Source organism: Rana temporaria, assembly GCF_905171775.1.
Source record: "Rana temporaria chromosome 2 unlocalized genomic scaffold, aRanTem1.1 chr2e, whole genome shotgun sequence".
In the NCBI taxonomy this organism is placed as follows: domain Eukaryota; kingdom Metazoa; phylum Chordata; class Amphibia; order Anura; family Ranidae; genus Rana; species Rana temporaria.
In genome coordinates this window covers 148,574-169,251 of record NW_024404410.1, presented here as the reverse complement: position 1 = coordinate 169,251, position 20,678 = coordinate 148,574, and the positions used below count along the sequence as shown (strand labels likewise).

Genomic DNA, 20,678 nt, shown 5'->3' with positions numbered 1-20,678 from the left:
AACCAGGAACAAATGTTCAAATGATGGTTCGATCAGCCTCTTACCCCAGTTAATGGACCCCCTCCCCCATCATAGAGATCACATCAGCCAATATAAAATACAGGTGGAAACTCGTTACTCCTCATATATCTTATGGCAGCAAATCAGATCCTCCTCAGGAGTTGGCGACGAGACTGCATGCTGGGACACGGTGGCTATCTTTGTGATGGGGAGAGGCTGCTATTACACAAACAGAGCTTGTTTAGATTTCTACTAATGTGAGTGCAATATTATTCATTTTTATCTTTTTAAACATTACTTTGATGTACTGCACAGCGAGGTGTATTTTCCTTTGTTCACATGGGATATTTTATATATGGTGATTAATCGCTGGAGTGAACCTTAAGGCCCCTTTCACACTGGGGCGGGAGCCGCGGTATAGCGGCGCTATACCGTCAGATTTGCCACGGGATTCGGCTGCTAGCGGTGCAGTTTTAACCCTCGCTAGCGGCCGATAAAGGGTTAATACCGCCCGCAATGCGCCTCTGCAGAGGCGCATTGTGAGTGGTATTACCGCTATTTTCCATTGTTTTAAATGGGAACGAGCGGTATACACGCCGCTCCTCTCACCGCTGCAAAGATGCTGCTGACAGGAGATTTTTTTCTCTCCCGCCAGCGCATCGCCTCAGTGTGAAGTGAAGGAGTTTTTTTAGCGCTATACCGCCTGAAAAACTCCTCAGTTTGAAAGGGGTCCAAGTAAGGAGGCATATCTAGGCTCTGCTGCATTCACCATCCAATTTGCTGCCATAAGATATGAGTAACAAGTTTCCACCTGTATTTTACATTGGCCGATGTGACCTCTGTGATGGGGGTCCATTAATTGGGGTATAAGGCTGTGTTATTGGGTGCTGTGGAGGGGTCTCCCTATCTTGTGCCTATCGCTGATCGAACCATCATTTGTTCCCGGTTAATTCTTTGGAACTAATATTTAAACGCTGCAAATTTACTGCAAGTCACTGATTAGCTGCAGGAGTTGGCCACCTCCTATCACTGTCACAACCAGCTGCTAATCCCAGGAGCCCCTTGATAGGGTTCTCACTTATGATCAGAGGCAGAATGAATTCACAGGGTTGAATGTATTTACTTAGGATATCACAAACAAGAAACCATTGGGGAATACCTGTCAATTAAAGTACAATGCAAACAAACTTTGTACACAGGCCCAGTCAAAGCTCCATAAGCAGGAAGAAGAAAAGAACCATGAAGAAAACACAGTACAGTCGTTGGTGCTTGTCCATAAATGTAATGCATTCACAGGCCTTCCAAGTGTTAACCTAATAGACATAAGCACTAAACTCGATGCATCTATCCTTTTTATTATGGTTTTCTCAGATTGTAGCAAGTTTTTTTTTTCTTCAAAGTAGCATTATATCTTTTCACCATTCATCAGCTTGTGGAATCACATTGGTGAGGGAACTGTTGAGACACCCCCCAACTCTTTCACAGTGGATAAGATGCTACATCGTTAATACCCCACTACTCTAAAAGTTCCCCCTCTTCAGCTAAAGATTAAGACTGTGGACCTTCTGGTGACTAGTAAGCTTTATCAATTTCAGAGAACTGATACTATTTCTTTCTAAAGTGAAACTTCTTGTGGCTCATAAGGTGTGGCTTCATTGCAAAAGCTTTATCACATATAGAACACTGATGTGGCTTCTCCCCAGTGTGAACCCTCTGATGTACGATAAGATTTGTTTTAATTGTGTAACTTTTATCACATTCAGAACACTGATATGACGCTGGTCTAGTGTGAACCCTGTGGTGTAGGATAAGCTCTGCCTTGGATTTAAAAGCTTTGTGACATTCAGAACATTGATGTGGCTTCGCCCCAGTGTGGACCATCTGGTGTCTCATAAGGTTTGGTCGCAATGTAAAAGCTTTGTCACATTCAGAGCATTGATATAGCTTCGCTCCAGTATGGACAACCTGGTGTCTGATGAGGTTTCCCTTCATTGTAAAAGCTTTATCACATTCAGAACACTGATATGGCCTCTCTCCAGTGTGGATTATTTGGTGTGAGAAAAGCTCTTTCTTTGTTATAAAAGCTTTGTCACATTCAGAACACTCAAAGGGCTTCTCCCCAGTGTGAATCTTCTGGTGTCTGGTAAGGCTCACCTCTACTGTAAAAGCTTTATTACATTCTGGACACTTATATGGCTTCTCTCCAGTGTGAAGCCTCTGGTGTTGGATAAGGCCCACCTTTAATGTAAAAGTTTTATTACATTCTGGACACCGATATGGCTGCTCTCCAGTGTGAAGCCTCCGGTGCGTAATCAAGCCGTACCTGTGTGTAAAAGCTTTGTCACATTCAGAACACTGATACAACTTCTCTCCAGTGTGAATCCTCTGGTGTGTGGCAAGTCTTGACTTCTGTGCAAAAGCTTTGTCACATTCAGAACACTGAAATGGCTTCTCTCCAGTGTGGATTTTCTGGTGTCTGGTAAGGCTCGACTTCCCTCCAAAAGCTTTGCCACATGTGGAACACTGAAAGGACTTCTCTCCCGTGCAAACCTTCTGGTGTCTGAGACGCTTCGATGCCATTGTAAACCACGTGTCACCTTCCAAAACAAGATATATCTTCTTTTCTCTGTGAGGTCTCTTGAGTATTAAAGTAGTAAAGCCGTTGTTCACTTCCAGAACACTGAAATGACTTCACTCCTGTTGTCCTCCGAGGCGCGATCAATGTTGACGAGGATTAAAAAAAAAAAAACATTTAAAACACGGATATTGCTTGTGTCCTGTGTGAATCTTTCACTGATCTGTAGTAAAACTTTGTAGAACACCAACGTGAATTGTCTCCAGTGTGACTTGTGCTATGAAGACCAACTTAACCAAAAGCTTAGTTCATCAGTCCACCTGTACAGAGATAAAAAAAAAAGTCAGAATTTGTATTTCATTTTTTTTTGTTTTTATATAAAGAGAACACGATTCTCAATATTTCCACGTGGTAGTACAATTGAAAATTTATTGTATGTGTATATATATATATATATATATATACACACACATATACATATATATATATATATATATATATATATACACACACACACACACACACACACACACACACACACACACACACACACACACACACACACACACACAATTTTTTTTTTTATTATTTATTCAGTACAGGGACAACATAATGAAGGCAGAATCAAAAATACACATAGCTGCATTCAGAGAGAGAGATACGCCAACGTAACTCGGAATCTGCGCCGTCGTAAGTTTAAGTGTATTCTCAAACTGAGATACACTTAAACCTATCTAAGATACGACGGCCTGAGCCGTCGTATCTTAGGGTGCAATTTTTCCGCTGGCCGCTAGGTGGCGCTTCCATTGAATTCGGCGTAGAATATGTAAATGCCTAGATACGCCGATTCACGAACGTCGTTTCCGTAAGAGTTACGCCGCGTAAAGATAAAGCTGGCCTAGTCAATGTTAAGTATGGCCGCCGTTCCCGCGTCGAAAATTTACGTCGTTTGCGTAAGTCGTCCGTGAATGGGGCTGGACATCATTTACGTTCACGTCGAAACCAATACGTTCTTGCGGCGTACTTTGGAGCAATGCACACTGGGATATGTACACGGACGGCGCATGCGCCGTTCGTAAAAACGTCAACCACGCCGGGTCACCAATCATTTACATTAAACACGCCCCCCATCCTCATTTGAATTAGGCGCGCTTACACCGGCTACATTTACGCTATGCCGCAGTAAGTTAGGAGGCAAGAGCTTTGTGAATACAGTACTTGCCTATCTAACTTACGGCGGCGTAGCGTAAATACGCTACGCCGCCTTAAAGATGCGGCGCTCTTTCTGAATCTAGCTAATAGAATACAAGAAATGGTAACATACAAACAGGAAGGCAGGTGATAAAACATATATGTTGTCATAGTATGTCTCCCCGTGCCCGGAGTCAAATACCTAGGTCCCATGGATGGTGTATGTGGGGGAGCGTATGTTTTACCTCATCCGAGCACCCTCCGCGGGAACCAATCACCCCCACTTTTTCCATTTTCAATACATTAGAGAAGTTAGCATAAGAAGGAAAAGGATAAAGAGTGAATAGAATATAAAGGGGGGGCAGGAACCGCTCCTGACCCGAAAGGGGAAAAGAAGAAGTAGAGGGGGTTGGGGGGGTGGGGTGGGTGCGAGCATGGTATCCCTGTATGGGTCTTAGACCGTTTTCATGTGTCTGTCCCATCCTGAGCCGAGTTTTGGATTATCTCCTCTAACACACACACGGTCGTTTTTTATCATGAAACAAAACAACGTTTTTCAAACTTCATTTTAAAAAACGATGTTGCCTACACACCATCGTTTTTTCAAAATGCTCTAGCAAAGCGCGGTTACGTTCAGCACGTACGACGGCACTCTGTTCCATTCAAGCTTGCGTCATAACTTGCTCCTAAGCATGCGCGGGTTTAAAAAAACGTTGTTTTAAACGTCATTTTACCCACACACTATAATTGTAAATGACACAAAAAACAACGTTTTGAAAAACGACATGAAAACTTGAAGCATGTCTTCTTTTTCAGAAGACATAAAACAAAGTTTTCCCCACACACGGTCATTTTAAATGACGTTTTTTAAAAATATCATTTTTTTCCCCCATCACAAAAAACGACCGTGTGTACGCGGCATAAGGTTCAAGCCCCCTTCAGAGTATCTAAACATGTTCCAGGGTCGCCAGATCTCCATGTACTTCTCCTGTCTATGTTGACTAGTGAGGATCAAGTCCTCCATGTGGCCAACCTCGTCTACCTTCCCAAGCCATTGTGCTACCGTTGGAGGCTGCTGAGATTTCCAACTCGGTGGTCCGTCCCAGTAGGTGACGGACCACCGAGCTCTTATATGCCTTTGCCGGGACAACCGTTGCGTGGAGCAGAAAAAACGCTGGGTCCTCTCCTAGTATGCGGTCTGTAAATTTCTGGGTTATACGGCGGACCTCTCTCCAGAAGCCCTGTATACAGGTGCAAGACCAAAATATATGTAGGAGCGTTCCCTTCTCTTCCTGGCAACGCCAGCAGAGGTCCGAGGACTCCGGAAAAAGCCTATGTAGCAGCTCAGGTGTTCTGTACCACCTGGTAAGTACCTTGTAGTTCGTCTCCTGTACTCTTGAGCTCAGCGAGGACTTGTGTGTAGAGGCGAGTATGTGTTGTACCATACTGCTGCTAAATGTACAGCCAAGGTCCCTTTCCCATTTAGCTAGACAGGGGATCGATCGTCCAGTTGGGGTGTAATCAGTATATTATATGTCAGGGACAGTGCGTGAGGGAGTGTCCCCGTTTAGAGTTCTTTAAATGTCGTTGGGGGGGGGGGGGGCATGATGTCCGGCGGTGGTAGACTACTCAGGAAATGGCTGAGCTGCGACGCTTTCATATAGTCCAGGCCGAAGGGGCCAGCAGGGTCCATAAGTTCTACCGTCCCCCTCCACTTGCCCCCTTCGCTAAACCTCCTGTCTCGCAACCCAGGGGGGAATAGGGGATGGCCTAAGACCGGTCTCAGGGGTGAGTTGTATGTCGAGAGGTGAGACTCTGCCAGGAGCCCGGCGCAAATTCTAATGGTCGTGCCCAACAGGGGGTGTTGCTTGAGCTCCGGGGGAAAGGCAGAATGGCACCATGGGGCTCTCTGGAGTGGAACCGGGCTCTGGGCCTGTTCGATGCGAGTCCAAAGCTTGGTGTCGGAATGCCAGCACCAATCCAAGAATCTGGTAAGGTGAGCAGCGTGGTAATACATACGGATCTCTGGCATGGCAATACCGCCGTAGAGTTTCGGACGTGCAAGTACGTTTCGCTTCAGTCGCGGGGTCTTCCCTGCCCAGAGTAACGGGGTCAGAGCGGAGTGTGTCTGCTTAAAAAAACTACTCGGGATGGCTATTGGTAGGGCTTGCATCAAGTACAGAAATTTTGGGAGGATCGACATTTTTTATATATTGCAACGTCCCAGCCACGAATGGAGGCCGGAAGTCCACTGGTCCAGCAGCCTCTGAACTTTTTTCTTTTCAGAAGTGGGGGGGGGGATTTCATCTGAAAGATCTGGGGAAGGGATGCAGGTATCAAAGTGCCCAGATGCTTCAGGGCCGTGTCCGTCCACTTTAAGTGGAAGTTACGTTTAAGTCTCCCCGGTTGGGCAGGAGGAATCCTCACCCCCATGGCCTCCGACTTGGTGAAATTAATTTTTAAATTAGATAATTGGCCGTAGACGTCGAATTCTGTCATGAGGCTCTGCAACGATGTAGGTGGTTGTGCAAGCGTGAACATAAGGTCATCCGCATACACGGAGACCTTATGCTGTACACCCCCTCACAGATATTCCCGAAATCTCTGGGTTCAAACGCACATGACACAGGAACGGTTCTAGAGTCAAAGCAAAGAGCAAAGGGGAACATGGGCAGCCCTGACTAGTCCCGTTATAAATCCGGAAAGGCTTGGACAGTACCCCGTTTGCCCTCACCCTGGCCATCGGGCCCGAGTAGGCCGCCGTCACCCAGTGCCGCATCTGGGGCCCAAGGCCTATATGCCTTAGCGTTGCAAATAGAAACCTCCAGAGCACTCGGTCAAATGCCTTTTCGGCGTCCGTCCCGAGGAGGACACACGGCGTCTTCCCTCTGCTGGCGGTGTGTAACAGGTTAAGGACATTGGTGGTATTGTCCCTAGCCTCCCTGGCTGGGACGAACCCCACTTGGTCCAAGTGGACCAACTCGGGCAGATGTTGCCACAGTCTGGAGGCCAGGACCATAGTGAAAAGTTTGAGATCCGTATTAAGGAGTGAGGTGGAGCGGTAACTCCCGCACTGGGGTGGGTCCTTAACATCCTTGGGGATGACAGCGATTTGGGCCTGTAGGGAGGAAGTATGGAAAGATTGACCTGTCCCCAGAGCGCTGTACAGTTTCACCATGTGTGGGCCTAGGGAGGGGAGGAGGGTCCTGTAGTAGTGGGTAGTCAAACCGTCAGGTCCAGGGGCCTTACCCAACTTCGTCTCCTCAAGCGCAAGCTGAAGTTCAGTCAGGGTGATAGGTTCGTTGAGTATTTTTTGGGTGTCTTCAGACAGGACTGGCATATTAGACTGCGTAAGGTATTCCGACGTGGGATCCCCCTCCGGCACCAAAGCATGAAGATTGAACAAAGAGTCATAGAAAGTTCTAAATTCGCAAGCTATTTGCCCAGGCAACGAAACCTTCTGCCCCGTCCGGGAAACCACATGGGGGATGACTGACGCTTGGCATTGGGCCTGTAGCGACTGAGCTAGAAGTCTGCCGCATTTGTTCCCAAACTCATACCCCTTCCTCCTACAAACCTGCATGGCCACCTTGGCCTTAAACTGCAGTATGTCTGTGATCTAGTCGCGTCAAGCTCATTCCCCACCTGTCTGGTCAGGGCTGTTTTGTGTAGTGTCTCTAGGGCAGTGTTTCTCAATTCCAGTCCTCAGGCCCCCCAACAGGTCAGGTTTTCAGGATTTCCCTCAGATGAAAAGGCTGTGGTGATTACTAAGGCAGTGAAACTGATCAAATCACCTGTGCAAAATAATGGAAATCCTGAAAACTTGACCTGTTGGGGGGGCCTGAGGACTGGAATTGAGAAACACTGCTCTAGGGTCTGTAATTTGGCCAGCAATGTGTCTAGCTGTGCGGCCCATTCTCGTTTCAGCCTAGCTCCATGCTTAATAAGCACCCCCCTAATCACGGCCTTGTGAGCCTCCCGCACCAGACCAGGGTCGCTCCCCTCCGTCGCATTGGTCGAAAAGTAATGGCTGATCTCAGTGAGCACTTCAGCCATAACCTTGGGGTTCTGTAGTAGGCTGTCATTGAGCCTCCAGACCGGTCGCTCTGACGCCTGGGCGTCAAATAGGGTATATGTCATCATAACCGGGGCGTGATCCGACCATGTTATCGATCCAATTGAAGTGTTCTTGATTGCATGGAGTTGACTGTGTGGGACAAGGAGATAATCAATCCGCGAGTATGTCTGGTGCGGTTTAGAGAGGAAAAAAAAAAAAAAAACGAACAATAGTCCCTTTCTCCTGGGTGGAAAAGGCGCCATGCGATCAATTGCGCTGAGTGCAGGGCCGTTCCAATACGTTTACGCGCATCGCGAGTGACCGCAGAAGTACCCGATGGAGGTGTCTTCCGCAGGCGACAGGGAAACATTTAAGTCACCCGCCACCACCAGCTGTCCCTCCGTGTACTGCATAAGCCTCTTTATTTGTCTCACAATGAACACGTCCTGGCGTGCGTTGGGGGTGTATAGGTTGGCCAATGTCACCTTCTTATCGCCTATGAGGCCTTTCAAGAATAAGAAGCGGCTTTCTTTGTCTATCTGTGAGTCCATGGGACTCTTGCGGAGAGGAGGATAGTGACGCCTCTCGACTTGGCTTCCGTGTAAGCTGAGTGGTACGCTAGGGGAAATAATCTGTTTTTGAGTAGGGGCAGCTTGAGGTCTCTAAAATGGGTCTCCTGTATGTCAGCCCTCGAGCGACGTGCGTCCTGGAGCAGGATATTCCATTTCTCGGGCGTGTTTAGGCCCTTCGCGTTAGGCGAAAAGGATAATGAGTTGGTCCATGTTCGCAATTCCACCGGCACAGGGGGGTAGAGAGGGGGTAAGGGAAACTAGAGGGTAGAGTAGGAAAGAAAAGCAGAAAGAGCTGCCACTAGCGCGTGTGCAGCCAAAAGTAAGGGGGAACTAAATGAGCATACACGGCGGTGGTACTCACCGGGAGCACTAAACAAACTCCTGGGGTATAGAGCACCGTCCTAGTTGGGGTAATGTATTGAACAGAGCCAAGGAGCGAGCTCCCGGTCCTCACCCACCCACACCCGGCATGCCTGTATGGCTAACCAATGTAAACCGGCAAAATAAAAGTGAGGACGTCTCAGTGGTCAGTTTAGTAATAGAACAATGAGCTAAGTAGCTAATAGTGTTTTAAACTCCACTAGTTAGTATGTAATCAAATTTTAACAAGAACACAAAATAAACAAATAAGAAATCAGACAAAGAGGAACACATGGATTGCAGTGCAAATCAAGTGCAGTAGTCATGGAGGGTACATCTAAAAAAAAAAAAACACACACCTTCTGTCTCCAGTGGCAGCAACCACCCCACGCCCCTCTATCCCAACACAACATGGCCCCCTCCTCATGGCAGGGACCAGTGGGGGGGCATCTCCCACCCAGGGAAGCAATCCACTCTGGGGACCCCGGGAGGATCTCCAGGCAACTGAGGTGCCATATAAAAAGGGGGGGTGGGGTCCAGGACAGTCCACGTTGGGGCTCAAACCACCCATGACCCATATATATATATATATATATATATATATATATATATATATATATATATATATATATACACACACACACACACACACACACACACACACACACACACACACACACACACACGTGTATGTGTTTGTGTATATACACATACACACAGTATTTATCGGCGTATACCGCACCACTTTTTTGCCCTGAAAATCTGGGCAAAATCGTGGGTGCGCGATATACTTGAAGGAAAATTCCTGAAAAAAAAAAAAAAAATACTTAGTTTGGATGCCCCTCGTCGGTGTCTTGTCCGGTCCGGCGTCCTTCTGCAGCCATCGTGGTGTCCTTCCCGCGCTGTGTTTGAACCACTGCGCCGGCATATACCGAGCGCAGTAGACTTGGGTATAGTCGGGCAGGCTCGGCTCCTCTCACGGTCACGTCCTTTACGCGAGCGGAGCCGAGCCTGCCCGACTATACTGCACTCGGTATATGCCGGCGCAGTGGTTCAAACACAGCGCGGGAAGGACAACACGATGGCCGCCGGACCGGACGAGGCCGCCGATGGATGACGGGCAAGACACCGAAGAGGGGCATCCAATATTTTTTTCCAGGAATTTTCCTTCAAGTTCGGGGGTGAGCGCTATACGCCAGGGCACGTTATAGCAGGATAAATACGAATATATATATATATATATATATATATCACATACATACATATATATAGTTTTTCCTTAGTTTAGACCGATACGTATTCTACATATTTTTGGTAAAAAAAAAAAAAAAAAAAAAAAAAAAAAAAATTAGAAGATCCCACTTCACAGCATGAAGAAAACCTGAAGGTTTTAGTTGAAACAGGGTATCAAACAAGAGCCATTTCCAATAAAGAAAGGAAATACCTAGTACCAAGCAGCAGATACCTACAATCTATACTCTTCCTAAAATCCAATAAGACCTCAACCATCCCCCAGCAAGACCCATAGTAAATGGGATAGGCTCTATTACATCTTGCCTAGGTCAGTTCCTGGACCACCATCTACAAAAAAGTGTCACCCAAACACGATAACAACAAAGCCTGGGGAATGCCCAGGGAAAAACCAAGCCTACTTACCGACCAGCTAGCAGAACAACCAATTAACCATCTAACAGTACGCGTTAAAAACAGGGTTTTTTTCACCCAAACACGAGCCTATCTAAAAAGGATACAAAAGACCTACTTATCCTGTTACAAGACATTGACCTATCTGGAAGAAGTGATGTCTTCCTAGTAACAGCAGATGTAGCGTCCCTTTACACAGTGAATCAACACGTCGATGCTCTGTTGGCCCTCAATTGGGCACTCTCCCAGAGGAATGACATCACATATGCTCAAAAAGTCTTTACTTAACTCTTTAGATTTCTGTTTGGGGCACAACTATTTTTGGTACGACGGATGTTTTTACTCTCAAAAGGAATACCCCTGTAATACACAAGCTTAATGTATTCTAGTCAAGTTAGTCTGTAAACTAAGGTCCGTTTTGTTAGGTTGTTACAGCATATAGATCATTTATAAAATGGAAATAGACTGTGGGCATCATGAAGCCAGACTGTATGGCTTCCTGGATTTCAGCCTTGCAGATCTCGCACATGCTCAGTGCTGCACAAGCAGTGTAATAGGTTTCAGTCAGGTTTCCATAGCAACGTGAGTGTCAGAGGAAGTTGCCTCCCCTTATCTATGCAAACCTCTCCAGGAACCAGTAAACATAGTAAATAATTTGTTTCTATGCAGATATATCTACATATAATATTTCATATATATATATATATATATATATATATATATATATATATATATACATATATATATATATATACACACACATACACATATCTTGCGTTGTGTGTATACATACTAAACATGTGCTGTATAATAATAATAATAATAATAATGTGCGCAGTCAATAAATTCATTTTGGTTCGTTTCGCATTAGCCGTTATTTTGTGCCCGAAAACACGAAAAAAGCTGGACGCTTAACCACTTCCCGACCTCCTCATGTACATATACGTCAGCAGAATGGCACGGACAGGCACAATCACGTACCTGTACGTCCTCTGCTAGACGTGGGTGGGGGGTCCGATCGGGACCCCCCCCGGTACATGCGGAGGTCTGGTCCGCTCGGGGAGCGATACGGGACGACGGCGCGGATATTTGTTTTTAGCCGCTCCGTCGCGATCGGTCCCCGGAGCTCAAGAATGGGGAGAGCCGTGTGTAAACACAGCTTCCCCGTGCTTCACTGTGGCGGCGCATCGATCGGGTGATTCCCTTTATAGGGAAGACCCGATCGATAATGTCATTCCTACAGCCACACCCCCCTACACTAGTAAACACACACTAGGTGAACACTAAATGTTACAGCGCCCCCTGTGTTTAACTCCCAAACTGCAACTGTCATTTTCACAATAAACAATGCAATTTAAATGCATTTTTTGCTGTAAAAATGACAATGGTCCCAAAAATGTGTCAAAATTGTCCGAAGTGTCCACCATAATGTCGCAGTCACGAAAAAAAAAAAAAAAAAAAAAAAAAACGCTGATCGCCGCCATTAGTAGTAAAAAAAATAAAAAATAATAAAAATGCAAAAAAACTATCCCCTATTTTGTAAACGCTATAAATTTTGCGCAAACCAACCGATAAACGATTATTGCGATTTTTTTTACCAAAAATAGGTAGAAGAATACGTATCGGCCTAAACTGAGGAAAAAAAAAAAATTTATATATGTTTTTGGGGGATATTTATTATAGCAAAAAGTAAAAAATATTGCATTTTTTTCAAAATTGTCGCTCTATTTTTGTTTATAGCGCAAAAAATAAAAACCGCAGAGGTGATCAAATACCACCAAAAGAAAGCTCTATTTGTGGGGAAAAAAAGGACGCCAATTTTGTTTGGGAGCCACGTCGCACAACCACGCAATTGTCTGTTAAAGCGACGCAGTCCCGAACTGTAAAAACCCCTTGGGTCTTTAGGCAGCAATATGGTCCGGGGCTTAAGTGGTTAAAAAGGACTAATAGCATGCCTCCCAACATTTTAAAAGTCCACTGCGGGACATTTGTTCAGCAGGGGGGTAAGCCGAATTAATTGAAGTTGTTGTACAAGTAAACACTGCTCCGGCTTATCCTTCGTTCGCATTAACGTTGTTGACGGGGGGGGTGTGACACTGACCTGCTGCTGTGCTGCCGAATCGGTCCAGTCCATGCTGCAGTGTACCTTCTCCGCCTGTGGAGGTGGCCAGAGTGCAGATGGTTGCCGCTGCCATCATCCCCATGGCTCCATGATCCTTCACTCTTCAAAGCCAGAGACCTTGCCTGTAGCTGCATTAGGCCGCCGGGTGGCGGACCGCGGGAGCCGGAGAAGTGGAAAAGGTGGGTGGAGCCAGGGTAACACTGACACGGCCTCGCTCTGGAAGTCTCTGTGTGTGACGTCACTGGTTGTTAGATGCCAAGCGGGGCGGCCATAGCAACCAGTGATCAGTTAGGGTGGCTGCAACTCTGGTATGTGTCAGGGAACCGCAGCCCAAATGCGGAACACTGTCGCACCTCGCGGGAGAACTTAGGGTATCTGGTGACCAGATGTCACTCACTTGTTCTGGCACTGGGCTGCGGGAATTTAGCCGATCGCGGGACTGCAGGACAAACTTCAAATCGTGGGAAATTCCAGCAAAATCCGGGACGGTTGGGAGGTATGCTAATAGTATCTGCTGTGCTCATTATGAGGTGTTCCCACCATCCCTGTGCTGAGTTCCCGGATGTGATGCGCGATGTTATGGTGACAATGTGCTGTGCTGGGGGAAGGAGGAAGCAGGAGAAACTCAGTACAGCACAGGGATGGTGGGAACCCCTCATAATGGGGCACAGGGATGGTGGGAACCCCTCATAATGGGGCACAGCAGGTGTACAGACCCGGGAACTCAGCACAGGGATGGTGGGAACCCCTCATAATGGACACATCAGGTGTACAGACCGGGGAACTCAGCACAGGGATGGTGGGAACCCCTCATATTGGGGCACAGCGGGTGTACAGACCCGGGAACTCGGCACATCACAGGGATGGTGGGAACCCTTGATAAGCACAGCAGGGGTACAAACCTAGCAACTCAGCACAGCGTTGGAGGGAACCCCTCATAATGGACACATCAGGTGTACAGACCGGGGAACTCAGCACAGGGGTGGTGGGAACCTCTCATAATGAGCACAGCTGAAGTACAGCCCCAGGAACTCACTGGTGTTACTGGCAGTTTCACACTGAGCCGTTTTGTCCCATTCAGTTACACTATATGTAACTATGTCGTGGGGTGTCAAACACCAGCCAATGAGCTGCTAAAGTGGGCGGAGCCACATACACGTAGCGGCCCGCCCAGATTCCATCCCATTGTCTGGTGTTTGATAGCTGCTGTCTTCTGGGTTCCGCCCACCCGTGTCCCACCCACCCCAACATCACGCTGAAATCTCTCTGCATTCAGCATGACTATTGCCTCCTGGGATTGATGACAAACATCTCCCAGAAGGCATTGCAGAGAGGAGATAAGGTACTCAGCCACGGCTGCATAATACACAGAGGAGGAGATAAAACCGTGAGTTTAAAAAATAAAAAATATGCCAATGCGTTTAAAGCCCCCAGAGCAGCTTGGATGCAGAGGACTTAAAAAAGTGGGTGGAACTCCACTTTAAGTGGTTAAACAGTTGTTTGGCACTCCATCTAGAGAATATTTTTTTCATACAGCTGCCTGCAGAGCCATTTGCCACGGAGATGCTGAGGGCACATATTGGCACACTCCTTAAGCCTGTTAAAAGTCCAACTACCCCGGCAAATTTTTGTCCAATATCCCTATTGAATTCTGATGTAAAGGTTTATGATAAAAAAAAATAAAAAAAATAAATGTTGGAGTAGACTACATTGGTCGAACCTGATCAAATGGGTTTCACGAAAGCTAGAAAGTCTTCTGATGCCACACCTCAGTGTCATGCACCATGCTGAGATAAGACATATGCATTCTCTGCTTGTTTCTATAGATGCGGAGAAGGTGTTTGGCAAAGTTCACTGGTGGTATATGTACTTCGTCATCTCGAAAATTTGGCTTTAATGGTAGGATTCTATCCACCATACTGGCATTGTATTCAGAGCCAACAGCCCAAGTCTACACATCAGGTCTTCAAGCCATTAATGATCTCCAATAACACCATTCAAGGATGCCCTCCATCTTTAATGGCTGAACCCTTGGCAGAAGCACTCCATACACACCCTCATATATCCAGGTTTCCCTTTTGTGCCAGATCTCATCTTCCTTTTAACAAACCCGCTCATTTCTCTACCCTTGGACCCATCAGGTATTAGCTGCTGGATCTGACTATAAGTTCACTTTAATCACTTCAGCCCCAGACTATTTGGCTGCCCAAAGACCAGAGTACTTTTTGCGATTTGGCACTGCGCCGATTTAACTGACAATTGCGCGGTCGTGCAACGTGGCTCCAAAACAAAATTGACGTCCTTTTTTCCCCCCACAAGTAGAGCTTTCTTTTGGTGGCATTTGATCACCTCTGTGGTTTTCATTTTTTGCGCTATAAACTAGGGAGTGATTCTAACTGTGGGGGGGGGCTACGTGTGACAACAATGATCGCCACTCCCGATTATAGGGAACTGATCAGTGTCCTGTCACTAGGAATAACAGGGAAATGCTTGTTTACATCAGCATTTCCCTGTTCTTCCTCTCCGTCAGACAATCGCGAGTATCCCCGCAGACATCGAGTCCGCGGGACCCGCAATCACACTCACGGAGCTTGCGGCAGCGTGCGCATGCCCACAATGCCACGTGTTAAGGAGACGTACAGGTACCTTAATCTGCCTGTACGTGCCATTCTGCCGACTTGTATCTGTGCAAGTCGGTCGGAAAGCGGTTAACCAAATCCCAAATTTTGGATTTGAGTGTGCACAAAACTACCCACCAACTTACAGAGCTGCCATATATAGTTACATAGGATCTCCGCCGTACAAAAAATATTAAAGAGGAGTTCCACCCAAATTTGGAACTTCCTCTTAACCCACTCCTCTCCCCCTTACATGCCACATTTGGCATGTAATTTTTTTGGGGGGGGAGTGGGGGCTTCAGCACGAGTGGGACTTCCTGTCCCACTTCCTCCTTCCTGTAGGCGACTAAGCTTAGTCGCCTTCAGGAAGTGGCTGCTGTAGGCGATCGCCTAGGACACGTCACAGGTCCTAGGCGATCTCCTGGCCAATTACAGGGCGCGGCGCCGGGCCGCGCCGCTCGCGCATGCGCAGTGCCGCGCCGCTCGCGCATGCGCAGTGGGTGCCCGGCCGTGAAGCCGAAAGCTGTCACGGCCGGGTGCCCACACTGAAGATGAAGACGCCGGCCGGGGAGGGGGGGAGAGGAGCGGAGCCCCGGCCGGAGCAGGTAAGTGCCTGTTTATTAAAAGCCAGCAGCTACACTTTTTGTTGCTGCTGACTTTTAATAAACATAAAAATGGCTGGAACTCCCCTTTAAAAGCCAAACAGCTACAAATACTGCAACTGCTGACTTTTATTATTAGGACACTTACCTGTCCTGGAGTCCAGCGACGTCGGCAGCAGAAGACGAGCGATCGCTCGTCAATCTGCTGCCCCCACCGCCATCCTCGGTGAGGGAACCAGGAAGTGAAGCAATGCGGCTTCATTGCCCGGTTCCTTATGGCGCATGCGCGTTTTGCGCTGCGCCATGCTCACTGGTCCCCGCTGTGTTCTGGGAGCCGTGTGTTTTTCCCAGAACACAAGGCGCGCAGGGGGAGGGGGGGGGGGGGTTGTGGAAGTGACGCACTACCTGCAGGTCCCCACAGAGTGGACTCCCGGAAGTGGGTGTCAATACCCGTCTTAGACAGGTATCTGCACCCCCCTCCACCTGAAGAGGTGCGAAAGTCGGGATCCGATGAGCGGAAGTCCCACTAGGGCGGAGCTTTAGGGTAGAGCTCCGCTTTAACCTGGTTGAAGAAAGATGCATCCAGTTCAACCAGCTTATAAAAACAAACAAAACCTCCATATGCCCCATCCTATACCCACAGTTGATCAAGAGGAAGACAAAAAAAAAAAAAAAAAAAAAAAAACACACAAAGCATGATCCAATTTGCTCCAGCAGGGGGGGGAATCCTTGCTGATCCCCTAACAGGCAATTGGAAATTCCTTGGATCAACCTTACCTAGTATCCAGTTATATGTACATTTGGGAAATAATCCAGGCCTTTGTTAACCACTTCAATACTGGGCACTCCCCCCCCCCCCCCAGGCCAATTTTCAGCACCACCACATTTTAAAATGACAATTGCGCGGTCATGCGACGTTGTACCAAAACACATTTTTTATCATTTTGTTCCCACAAATAGAGATTTATTTTGGTGGTATTTGATCACCTCTGTTTTATTTATTTTTTGGTTATAAAATTTTGTAAATAGTAAGTTTTCTCCTTCACAGATGCACTGATGAAGTATTAATATGCAGCACTGATAGGCATTTTTAATGGGCACCGTTTGGCATCCTTGGTGGCGCTGCACCGATAATCACCGAAGACCCCGTCCCCCCGTCAGGAGAGCAGCCATTTGTTGAGAGAGGACACAAGTGTCAGAAGGAATAGTAGAGAGCGCATGTTACACAGTGGAAGGAGGGCTAAATAGAGACAGGGGGGGGGGGGGTGTCACCTGCAGCCTGTTCGGTGCTTTCCATTCTAATTGCCATGTGCGTTCACTTTGTGCAATCACTGAGGTGCAGAGATCGAAGTGCATATCACCCAGGGGCGGACTGACCATCGAGTCACGCGGGCACTGCCCGAGGGCCCCATGCCACTAGGGGCCCCCCCATCAGGGTTGCCAGGCTCAGTAAAACCAGGGACAGTATGTAAAAATCATTTTTTTTTTGTTTTTACATCTGTCCCTGATATGTCCGAAACCGACATGCTTTTGATTTTAGCTGCCCCGCCTTTGCACTGCCTCCTGGTGTGGTGGCCATCTGTAAGTCCAGGGGCCCCATAATCTTCTATTTCTCTTTGTGAGATTCTCTGCAGTGTTTTCCTGCCGAAAAACCAGAGCGTGTTTGTGTATACTTGCCTCTCCATTGAAACATGCGCATGCTCAACGTCATCCCGGCTCCTCCCCCGCAAAGCAGTGTCTTTGCACCGATCGGTTGGCTGAGCCTGGTGCCGCCCCCCCCCCCCCCCCATCAATGATGTAGCCATACTCCAGGTGCGGCCGGTGTCTCGTCACATTCGGCTCCCCATCACAGAACGCGCTGGAAGTGACGTTGCGCCGAGAAATTTCGCACTGCACATGCGCGATGCGTTCCGAACGATTTGCGACACTACGGAGCAGTGAAACCGACAGATAAAGTCACGGAAGTGACGTTACAGACGATACAAACACTGGGCTCTGCGTCCCAAGACTAATACTTCCCTTGTTACCTCGTGTCTCTGCCAGCTGTCCCTCCACAACCCAAACCAACCTGTGCTGTGCGGTTCTGCATTGCTGGTACTTGTAGTGCCTACCTAGAGCAACCTGTAGTGATAGATCCTGCAATGCTGGGACTTGTAGTACCTCTAAAGATGCCAGCTGTTTTTGGACTGCCCTATACAAGGCAGGGGGCAACCAGTGGTGATTATCATGCCATGCTGGGACTTTTAGTGTCTCCAGAACTGCCAGCTGTCCCTGTACAACCTAAACCAACCTGGGGTGATAGATCCTGCAATGCTGGGGACCTGTAGTGGCTGTCTTGCAGCAGTGGCTGTCTGAATGAAATGCTAACACCAGGTGTTTGCAGTGAGACAGCCACGGCACTCTCCACAGAGAGACAGCCACGGTACGCTGCAGAGAGACAGCCACAGCAGGTCCCAGCATTGCAGAACCTAACAACCCAGGTTGGTTTAGGTTGTACAGAGACAGCTGGCAGTTCTGGAGACACTACAAGTCCCAGCATGGCATGATGATGACCACAGGTTGCTCTGCCTTGTATAGGGCATTCCAAGGACAGCTGGCTTCTTTAGAGGCACTACAAGTCCCAGCATGGCATGATAATCACTAAATCATTTGCAGTGTGAAATTTCTCTGCGTAACGTGACTTCCGGAGCGTTCTGTGAGGAGACACCGGACCAGAGTCCAATTCGCATGTATGTGAACACGGCCTGAATGTCCAGCAATGAAGAGACACCGATACCGGGAAGTAGATTCTGAAGTCCCAGATCAGCAAAAACGTTCCATCAAGTGTGTGTGTGTGTGTGTGTGTCTGTGTGTGTGTGTCTGTCTGTCTGTGTGTGTCTCTGTCTGTCTGTGTCTGTGTGTGTGTGTGTGTCTGTGTGTCTGTCTGTGTGTGTGTGTCTCTGTCTGTCTGTGTCTGTGTGTGTGTGTGTGTGTGTGTCTGTCTGTGTGTCTCTGTCTGTCTGTGTGTGTGTGTGTGTGTGTGTCTGTGTGTGTGTGTCTGTCTCTGTGTGTGTGTGTGTGTGTGTGTCTCTGTGTGTGTGTCTGTGTGACTGTGTGTGTGTGTGTGTGTGTGTGTGTGTCTCTGTCTGTCTGTGTGTGTGTGTGACTGTCTGTGTGTGTGTGTGACTGTCTCTGTGTGTGTGTGACTGTGTGTGTGTCTGTGTGTGTGACTGTGTGTGTGTGTGTGTGTGTGTGTGACTGTGTGTGACTGTCTCTGTGTGTGTGTGACTGTGTGTGTGTCTGTGTGTGTGACTGTGTGTGTGTCTGTGTGTGTGACTGTGTGTGTGTCTGTGTGTGTGTCTGTGTGTGTGACTGTGTGTGTGTCTGTGTGTGTGACTGTGTGTGTGTCTGTGTGTGTGACTGTGTGTGTGTCTGTGTGTGTGACTGTGTGTGTGTCTGTGTGTGTGACTGTGTGTGTGTCTGTGTGTGTGACTGTGTGTGTGTCTGTGTGTGTGACTGTGTGTGTGACTGTGTGTGTGTGTGTGTGTGACTGTGTGTGTGTGTCTGTCTCTGTGTGTGTCTGTGTGTGTCTGTGTGTGTCTGTGTGTCCCAGATGATTAAACACAAGGAGGAACAGACAGTCACAGATGATTGATATGTCTATAGAGGGACAGGAGCCCTGTACCATGAATAGGATATATACCTGACTTACCTGTGTGGTGTGACATGGAGAAAATCTCATGCTGGTTTCCGTGTTCTCAAGATGGAGACTGAGAAGCTGTTGAACTTCCTGGAACCAGATCTAAAATGGCTGAAAACAGGAAGTAAGACAGGAAGTGAGGTTTGGTACACGCCCACACTGGTATTTCCGGTATTTTCTCTCACAGGGAGGATCAGCACTGATTATTACAGAGGGTGCAGTATGGAGAGGAGACACCAGATGGCGCTGTGTCCAAATAGATGAAAAGTATAAAACATCACAAAGAAAAAACAAAAAGCAGATAAACAAATAAGGGAAAAGAAGTGTAAAAGACCCCGGTAAGAGGACGAAGCACATTCCTAGTTGGGAATCCATTCTGCCCGTGCTTAACTGTTGGGGAACAACTAAAACAGAAAAAAATAATTGTGAAAGAATAATATTTTTTTTTTCTTAAATATAATTATTTAACCCCTTCCTTACCGGGCACTTATACACCTTCCTGCCCAGACCAATTTCCATCTTTCAGCGCTGTCGCACTTTGAATGACAATTGCGCGGTCATAAAACACTGCACACAAACTAAATTTGGATCATTTTGTTCCCACAAATAGAGATTTCTTTTGGTGGTATTTGATCATCTCTGCGATTTTTTATTTTCTGCAAAAAAAAAAAAAAAAAGAAAATTTTTAAAAAAAAATGTTTTTTTTTTTTTTGTTTCTGTTACAAAACTTTGTAAATAAGTACGTTTTTCTCCTTCACGGGTGGACACAGATGGGGCGGCACAGATGGGCGACAACAGGTGGGCGAAACGGATGGGCACAGATGGGCAGTACGGATGGGCACAGAAAGGAGCGGCACGGATGGGCACAGATGGACAGCACGGATGGGCACAGATGGGCGACAACAGGAGGGCGACATGGATGGGCGGTACATATGGGCACAGAAAGGAGCGGCATGGATGGGCACAGATGAGCAGCACGGATGGGCACAGATGGGCGACAACAGGAGGGCGACATGGATGGGCGGTACATATGGGCACAGAAAGGAGCGGCATGGATGGGCACAGATGAGCAGCACGGATGGGCACGGATGGGCCCAGATGGGCGACACAGATGTACTGTAACATAATGTACTGATGAATGCCAATCAGTGCTAAACAATGCCTGCCAATCAGTGATGCCCATTGTGGGCACTGATTGGCATCCCTGGTGGTCTAGGGTGAAACACCTGGTGGTGGGCATCCCTGGTGGTCTAGTGGA

At 47.5% G+C, this 20,678-nt stretch overlaps 1 protein-coding gene across 1 annotated transcript; it reads right to left on the bottom strand.

Annotated features, from left to right (window-relative positions):
* Positions 1-1,096: 1,096 nt before the first annotated feature.
* Positions 1,097-19,536, bottom strand: LOC120921557 (zinc finger protein 300-like). Its single transcript, XM_040334058.1, has 2 exons — positions 19,433-19,536; positions 1,097-2,895 (listed from the first exon to the last, which is right to left on the bottom strand). The coding sequence occupies exon 2, from the start codon at positions 2,578-2,580 to the stop codon at positions 1,606-1,608; it is 975 nt and encodes a 324-aa protein (XP_040189992.1). The 5' UTR covers positions 2,581-2,895; positions 19,433-19,536; the 3' UTR covers positions 1,097-1,605.
* Positions 19,537-20,678: the final 1,142 nt, after the last annotated feature.